The following is an 8,490-nucleotide window of genomic DNA, read 5'->3' as shown; positions in this document are numbered from 1 at the left end:
ATACGAAAATGTAGTCCTGTCTCTGGCTCTACATGCAGAAAGGAACAAGATGGCAGCGGCTATGGACGTTGATACCACAGACGACTATGGAGAAGGTCCCAGCGCAGGTTCAGACAAAGGAAAGAAGAGATTTGAAGTCAAGAAGGTAACTGATATGTTTTGTTACAACACCTCTTATTAATTTATTTTGCCCTTGTGCCATGTTATGAAATATATCGCTGAATTAATTGAGAGCTCTGCTGACAAATAATGAGTGACTAAGATACTTCGAATTCAATAAGAGAATAACGTTGTATCTAAAAATAATTTGAATACATGTATTGAGAGATCATCAAATAATGGCAGTGTGTAAGAAATTGGGGAGATACCTATTGTTATATTTGTAATTACAGATATAACTAAACAGATGCCGCACATGTTTAACTTCTGTGTGTTTCTAGTGTACTTTAGTTCAGTGATTGAGTTGTTTTGCTTGTTTTTGTTTATTCCAGTGGAATGCCGTTGCACTGTGGGCTTGGGGTAAGAAACCTTTTAATAATATCCAACTTGCACAATATCCCGTTTGGGTAGCTCTCCAGTGCGAGAGATAAGAACTTAGAAGGGTTCACTTTCCTGCGGGCATATGTTTGCTCTCAAGAGTTACCGTTCCTTCCATACGCTCGCTTAGATCAGTGCGCTATCATGGCGACTGTTATATTGTGTACACAGATGGCTAGTGTTTCTTTTTCAATTTGTGCATAGTTTTGCTCAGTTTGTGTAAGTGTTTTTCAAGCATTCATGTGATTTGTAAATGAAAGAAAGAATGAAGAATTGTTTTTGTGACATGAAATGATGTTGAGGTGCAGGGGTGTCGTTTGGGTCGGCCCTTCGGCCAATCGCCGATTTTTTTTTATTTTGGCCGAAACTTTCATGTCCCTATCAGCCAAATGTCCGAAGAGTATTCGCCTGAATCGGCCAAAGTTTGTGCAGTTTTTTGTATTGGTCAGGCTTTGATTGCTAAAACTGCTGCCGATATACTTAGTCAACTGACTGACGTTTATTTCCTTCGCAAATACCAAAAACGAAACATCAATGTTTTGAACGGAAGCCATTGACGAAAATTATAGATGCCAGAGTGGTTTCCCAAGGGAAACCACACTCGCAGCGTTTGCGTTCGCCGGTTCGCGATAGTTTATCAGTCAGTCAGTGCTTTCGATTTGGATTTGAACATCATGTCACAACCAAAAAAGAAAAAAACTAAATTGGCTAAGGTTTGCTACCATTCGCCAAGGTAAATGATTCCGGACAAAATGACAGGAACACCGCGAATGTGGACAGTGTCAGTGTGAGTGGTAGTAGTATTGTCGAGTCGATCGAAGCAGACGACATAGCAGACGACAGTCACCGCGAATCGAAATCTGCTGAGCCAGAGAATGAAAAGCGTCCTCCAAATCGTGGTTTCCAAGCAAAATGACTCACCCTACACGGTCTTTTATTGGTGTTTTACCAGTCATGTTTCCCAAGGCTTGTCAAGATTTGCATAATATTGGAACAATGGAAGAGTTTTACTTTCAAGAAATTAAAGTTAAAGGTTTGAAAAAGTTTCAGAGAACTGCATGGTGTCTGTTGTAGTTAAATCAGCAAAGCTGATTGTTTCAGTTGCAGTATGCAACATATAATCCAGGGGCGGATTAGAGGGGGTGGGGTGGGTGTTACAGGGGTCCCCCCCCCCACCCCCCCCCCCCCCCCCAAAAAAAAGAGAAGAAATTCTGTCCGTGAATTATTTTTCTTTTTTCTGTCTGTAAAGCCGGGGGAAGAGTTAATTGGGTTTTTTAATTGTCACAGTATGCGACATGTCTTTCTTCTAACCATACTATATAATGTCGGGAGCAGATATCAGTGGAGATAAATTGCCATTATTTAATACTAACGTTAAAAGAGATAATGAGTGGCTGCTGACACCAGTTGATCATGGTTAAAATCAAGGATAAGCCACAAATTGTTTATAAAATAGCTAAAATTCTTCAGCTTCAGGGGGGCTTAGCCCCCCAGACCTCCCAACGGGACCCTGGACCCCAGGTCCCAGGTTGTACACCCCCCCCCCCCCCCCGGCTTAACTGCTCCGTCCCTGTAATCTGTGTACCTAAGACAATGATTGTATGTATTGGGGTTCCCCTCTTCAGTGTTGTTGCCAGCCTAAGAAGACAATAGGTCATTTGGACCTCCCTAAAAAAAAAACAATAGGTCCAAATGTCCTGGCTTTAAAAAAACAAAAGGTCCAAATTCACTGACATTCCTGGCCTACCCTTTCGAATAGAGTGTCCGGTGTGCGAATGTAGGGATCCTGCCTGATCTTCGTATTACCATGCCGTAGTATTATATTGATGAACTTTCCGCTGTTTGCGCCGTTTTCACTAAATAGGTACACCGGCTGGATCGGTTATTTCCGTAAACGCAGCCTCGGGTGTCAATGACGACAAACACGGACTCGGCACCGAGTGCATTTTCACTGGTAGCGAACATGAGCATTTCGATCGGGGTTTGTTTTCTGACTTTGCAACTCTCATTCCATTCATTGGCATTGCAGACCTTGTCCGCCTTGTACGAATATGTATCGGTCAGTTGACCACCAAAACGTATAAACTATCGGTCCATCGACCGGACAAGGCTAGGTCCAATGCGTCAAATCAGAAAGGAATGCGTCAGAGACCGAAGACCGAGGCCTGGCAACAACACTGCCTCTTGAGTCTTGTGCTTCAATGTTGCGGTGACTTTGTATGAGCCAAAATAATAGCCGAACATTTTCCAAGATGTCCTAAAGCTTTCTGACAGTTTCGGCCAAATATCCCAACATGAAAATGTCTAGCAACACCCCTGGGTATGCATGTTGTAACGTGAAGCTGAGGAGTAAAAGAAAACTAATTAATTGCTAATCTATTGGCTTTTAAAAGAAAGAGAGGACACAGTGCGATCCATCTTTTTGACTGATGTTTGTGTATGTCTCCCAACCGCCCTACCCGAGTCTCCCAGTGTGTCTCCATGAAACTACAAGGGCCTGAGCTGTTCAGCGAGGTATCAGTCTATCTTTAGTCACCGTGCTGTGCGGTGCACAAAAGAATCTTTCACCATGGCAGCACTTTTCGCAACCGCTCCGCTTTTTTTCAGGGCGCGCAATGGGAGGCTTGGGTAGAACGGTTGGGAGACACACATGTATCAGGGGACAGTATCCAGGGTAGTCAAAGATGGATTGGAGCTGAATAGATGATTTTTGGAAATAACTCTGTCGGGTTTCTATGGGTTGTGAAAGAGTGAGTACCCTTGCATATATGCGCAGACAAACATTGCCATGTGCTTCCTGTACACGTGTTTGAGACGCGCCCTCTCACTAGTGACTGGCTTATAATGTAACGTGGAGAAACTTTCACAGCTGAAAGAAATTCCTCACACTAAGCTGAATTGCATGCTATCTTTAGCCTGAAGTTTGATGTTTAACAGTCTTTTCTTGTCTTTTTCAGACATAGTTGTCGACAACTGTGCCATCTGCAGAAATCACATCATGGATCTGTGTAAGTCGTTGATCTTTCTCTGCTCACTCTCACCACTTAAGTTTTACATCATTCAGCATCTCAGTTCTTACCAATTTCATTATCAGGACATATGTTTACTAAAAATAATAAAGCAGCCCTATTCATTTACCGGGATGCTTCATTTTGAAATCCTCCAAAGATGGTGTACAGCTGCCTGTATAGTGGAGTGATTCAAAACCGTTGTACAGGTCATCTTCCAATTTGGATGATAACCAGTTTTTCTGTACATACTCAGTTACCCCGTTATTGTTAAGCGCAGATTCATTCAACAAGAATTATTAACAAGAATTGGGGTTCTGGGGTGGTAAGAGAGAGAAACTGTTCCACTTCTGCTGTTTTTGTTTGTTTCAATGTTTGTTTGTTTTCTGATTTTGTCCACAGTGATGGACAAATTTCATCTGTGAAACAAGGTTAACATGTTATCTTTAGGCATGCAAGACCTGATATCTGACCCAAGTATAATATTCAGCAAATACAAGGTCTTGCTTTAGGTTACTTTGAGTGCACATTGTTTCTCGTGTAATGCTATTAATGCAATCTTGGTTTGCTAAACTCTGTATCTGATTGTCGTAGGCATTGAGTGCCAGGCCAATCAAGCTTCTGCCACCAGCGAGGAGTGCACAGTTGCCTGGGGAGTTTGTAACGTAAGCATTGTTTCATACACTGTCAACCACATTTTGCCGATTTTTGCCATTTTTAAGTACTTCAACACTGTGTCTTTTGATATATTTTTGTTTTATCATGTCTGTTTCTTTCTTTCTGTTTTTGTATCTGTCTTTCTGTGTTTATGTATCTCCCTGTTTCTATCTGTTCCTTTCTCTCCCTCTCTCTCTCTCTTTTCTTTGTTTATTTGTTTACTTGCTTTTTATATTTAGTCAAGTTTTGACTAAATATTTTAACATCGAGGGGGAATCGAAACGAGGGTCGTGGTGTATGTGCGTGTGTGTGTCTGTGTGTGTGTGTGTGTGTGTGTGTCTGTGTGTGTGTGTAGAGCGATTCAGACTAAACTACTGGACCGATCTTTATGAAATTTGACATGAGAGTTCCTGGGTATGAAATCCCCGAACGTTTTTTTCATTTTTTTGATGAATGTCTTTGATGACGTCATATCCGGCTTTTCGCGAAAGTTAAGGCGGCACTGTCACGCCCTCATTTTTCAACCAAATTGGTTGAAATTTTGGTCAAGTAATCTTCGACGAAGCCCGGACTTCGGTATTGCATTTCAGCTTGGTGGCTTAAAAATTAATTAATGACTTTGGTCATTAAAAATCTGAAAATTGTAAAAAAAAAATAAAAATTTATAAAACGATCCAAATTTACGTTTATCTTATTCTCCATCATTTGCTGATTCCAAAAACATATAAATATGTTATATTCGGATTAAAAACAAGCTCTGAAAATTAAATATATAAAAATTATTATCAAAATTTTTTTTCGAAATCAATTTACAAACACTTTCATCTTACTCCTTGTCGGTTCCTGATTCCAAAAACATATAGATATGATATGTTTGGATTAAAAACACGCTCAGAAAGTTAAAACAAAGAGAGGTACAGAAAAGCGTGCTATCCTTCTTAGCGCAATTACTACCCCGCTCTTCTTGTCAATTTCACTGCCTTTGCCATGAGCGGTGGACTGACGATGCTACGAGTATACGGTCTTGCTGAAAAATGGCATTGCGTTCAGTTTCATTCTGTGAGTTCGACAGCTACTTGACTAAATATTGTATTTTCGCCTTACGCGACTTGTTGTTGTTGTGTTAATGTTGATCTTTTGCACATCGTTTATGGAACTGGGAGTAGAACAGTATTTTATGCTGTTGTATAGTTCACACTGCCTATTTGTGTGCTGGATGCCTTTTTTGATTCAGTTCATTGTTTGTTTGTTTCTTTTTTTGTGGTTTTTGTTTCTTTTAATTTTATTGTGCTGTATCATATATATATCTGTTCATGCCATTTTGTGTTGTACTTATAGCAAGGACAGATTGTTACTAGGTTAGCCTTAGGCTTGGCATTTGTCTTAAATCTTTATAAGTTTATTCTTATGTAAAAATGTTTTAATGAACATTAATCACGCAACCAATCTCCCCTGTCTAAGCCCCCAACCACCTCTCACTCTTTCTTGTTCTCTCTCTCTCTCTGGTAGTTATATAACTATTAACAAGTATCATGTGTATGTCTCTCTCTCTCTCTCTCTCTCTCTCTCTCTCTCTCTCTCTCTCTCTCTCTCTCTCTCTCTCTCTCTCTCTCTCTCTCTCTCTCTCTCTCTCTGTGGTATTCCGTAAAGGTGGTTATCTATCCGAGAAAGAAAAGTGGTACTTAGGCACTGAGATACTCGAAGTTGTTGGTAGGTGTAAATACCTTGGCTTCACCTTTTCTACAATGATGAGTTTAAACATAGGCACGGAGGAATTTGTGTCGAGAGGCAAAAAGGGAACAATGGAAATCCTTAGAACGCTGAAAAAGTGTGGTATTTCCTCATGCGAAGTGTTTTTCAAACTGTTTGATGCTCAAATTGTTCCTTCACTGCTCTATGCTTCTGAACTTTGGGGTCACAGCGAAAATAAACAGATCGAAAGGGTGCACCTTTACGCGTGCAAGCTTTTTATGAATGTACCAACCATGACACCTAACGACATGATTTACAGTGAACTTGGCCGTTATCCACTTCACATTGAGTCCGCTGCAAAGTGCATTCAATATTGGTTCCGCTTACTTAAGCAGCCGGACGTTAGATTTTCTAAGATGGCATACTTGTCCCTGAATATGCATGAAAGGGGCCATGACAACTGGGTCACACGTGTTAAGTCTTTGTTGTGTGAGCTTGGTTTTGGCCTTGTGTGGCAATTTGGAAGCGTGGCAGATGAGAGACTATTCCTGCGCACCTTCAAAGAACGATTAAGTGAAAACTTTTGTCTGAAATGGCTCAACCATACGTCACAAAGTCCTCGCTTTGAACTTTACCACAGTCACAAAAGTCTGATCGGACGAGAACATTATTTAGACTTTATAAAAGTGAATATCTACAGGACAGCTCTCAGCAGGTTCAGACTTGGCGTCTCTCCATTCAGTGCACACAGGCAACGTTTTTCGCATTCGGAAGCAAGCCGGCTATGCCCTTTTTGTACAAATAAAACTGAGGATGAAATGCATGTTGTCTTTGTGTGCCCAGTGTATCAGGCTATTAGAACCAGATATATTGGCATACCGGTTGACTCTCCATGCGAACTCCAACTGTGTGAACTGTTGAAAGGTAGCGACGAAACAAAAGCCGTAAGTTTTGCTAAATATCTATTCCTGGCTTGGAAAGCGAGGCAGAAGAGACTTGATGTTTGATTCGTGACATGGAAAATGTACCCCTCGGTATTACCGTTACCAGAAAGTTTTCATGGTTGATACACTGTTTGCTACGATGTATATATCTATATTGTGAGGTGACTATATTAGCAAGCAACTGCCAAAAATATTTAACACCATGTATATACATTTGATTCGATTACGTGAAATGCTGATTTTGTACATTTTCTCTTTTTTTTACCATTGTAAAAACCAAATCACTGGTTACACAATTAAACAATCCAATCCAATATCTCTCTCTCTATCCATCTGCCTTGTGCATCAACCATGTAATGTATTCCATGAAGCAAATAGCCTGGTGAATCTAGTAATTGTTTTTATTAATTTGTGTTGCAGCACGCTTTTCATTTCCACTGTATCACACGTTGGCTGAAGACACGCCAAGTGTGTCCCCTGGATAATCGTGAATGGGAGTTCCAGAAGTGAGTAATTGATAAATTGAGATTGCTTAGATCCAACAATTTGTTGAGTTTATGAGAAGCACCTGTGATCTTGTCATTATGTGTTAAAATTCATTAACACTAACAGTGACTTGTAAAAAGAAATGATGGAGTCAGGTCTCCCAAATCAGTGTAAAATAGACATACAGAAATATTTGTTTTAATTCATAATTTTAAACAATGGAACACTTTTTTAAAATTAATTGCTTTTTCCTTGTGATTTATAGCACTTGACATCACTCTTAAAAACTTACCAATGACTAGCTGTTTTTTCAGAATTGTTTTTTGAGCACCAGTGCAGTCACAGGGAAAGACTCATTTCCTGAACTTCCTGCTCAATCTTCTTACTTTTCGTGTGTTTTTGCCAGAAATGTCACACAATAACAGAGAAACTTTCTATGAATAACACTTTTGCAGAAGAATTAAATTGGAAGTTCTGTCATAGTTAGAAGAGCTGCTTTATTCTTTTAAAATTTGTTTTGTGCATATGATATCTCCCCAGGAAACAAAATCTCTGTTATTGTGTGGTGGGATCTGTTTAGACAAATAAAATACCAAATGGCTTGCTGTGTGATACCAGGTATACACAAGTTTTTTGGGTTTTTTTAAATATGGAAATGTGAGCGAAAGCTCTTGAAAGTAATATAGGGTGTTAGAACGTTTGCCAGTGTTGTTTGTCTTCTGATTTCTCAAAGTTGGTGTTGTTTTTCTGTTTCAGATACGGCCATTAACAGCCATTTTAATCCTGCGGTGAAGACTTGATCAACACTGTCCACCGAAACCATTCATAGTCAAACATGTTCTCAGTGTGATTTGTTGTATGTGGTGGGTTAACAGTGAGAAGGGGGGTGGGGGTGGTGGTTATGTATGGTAAGGGAGGGTGTTCTATTCACTTTTTTTTCATTTAAACTTTTCAAACTTTAGAGCTGGGTTTAGCTTTTAATTTTTTTTGGAGGATGGATGGGATCCACTCTGTGAGATTTAATAAAGTTTCTTTTGAAAAAGCACCAAAAGTGTTATTGGTGAGTGCTTTAAGCATGGAGTGATCCTGGAAAAAAAATGTGTATATGCAGGATCATGATGTTTCTGTGTCTGTGTGTGTGAACTGTCATGTTATATGACTGAGAG

General features: G+C 39.9%; 1 protein-coding gene across 1 annotated transcript; it reads left to right on the top strand.

Annotated features, from left to right (window-relative positions):
• Positions 1-7: 7 nt before the first annotated feature.
• LOC138968695 (E3 ubiquitin-protein ligase RBX1) lies at positions 8-8,375 on the top strand. The gene is made up of 6 exons (XM_070341299.1): positions 8-145; positions 492-519; positions 3,495-3,545; positions 4,140-4,210; positions 7,259-7,344; positions 8,081-8,375. Exons 1-6 carry the CDS (start codon positions 50-52, stop codon positions 8,091-8,093), a joined length of 345 nt encoding a protein of 114 aa, XP_070197400.1. The 5' UTR covers positions 8-49; the 3' UTR covers positions 8,094-8,375.
• The last annotated feature ends 115 nt before the right edge of the window (positions 8,376-8,490 follow it).

This window comes from Littorina saxatilis, linkage group LG6 (assembly GCF_037325665.1).
Source record: "Littorina saxatilis isolate snail1 linkage group LG6, US_GU_Lsax_2.0, whole genome shotgun sequence".
Lineage (NCBI taxonomy): Eukaryota > Metazoa > Mollusca > Gastropoda > Littorinimorpha > Littorinidae > Littorina > Littorina saxatilis.
Note: the sequence above shows the minus strand (reverse complement) of the source record. Positions and strands in the feature narration are given on the sequence as shown.

Coding starts and splice junctions, on each gene's coding strand:
- LOC138968695 (XM_070341299.1), top strand. CDS start 50: ATGGCAGCGGCTATGGACGTTGATACCACAGACGACTATGGAGAAGGT. Junction 3,546..4,139: donor AAATCACATCATGGATCTGT/GTAAGTCGTTGA, acceptor TGATTGTCGTAG/GCATTGAGTGCCAGGCCAAT. Junction 4,211..7,258: donor TTGCCTGGGGAGTTTGTAAC/GTAAGCATTGTT, acceptor TTTGTGTTGCAG/CACGCTTTTCATTTCCACTG.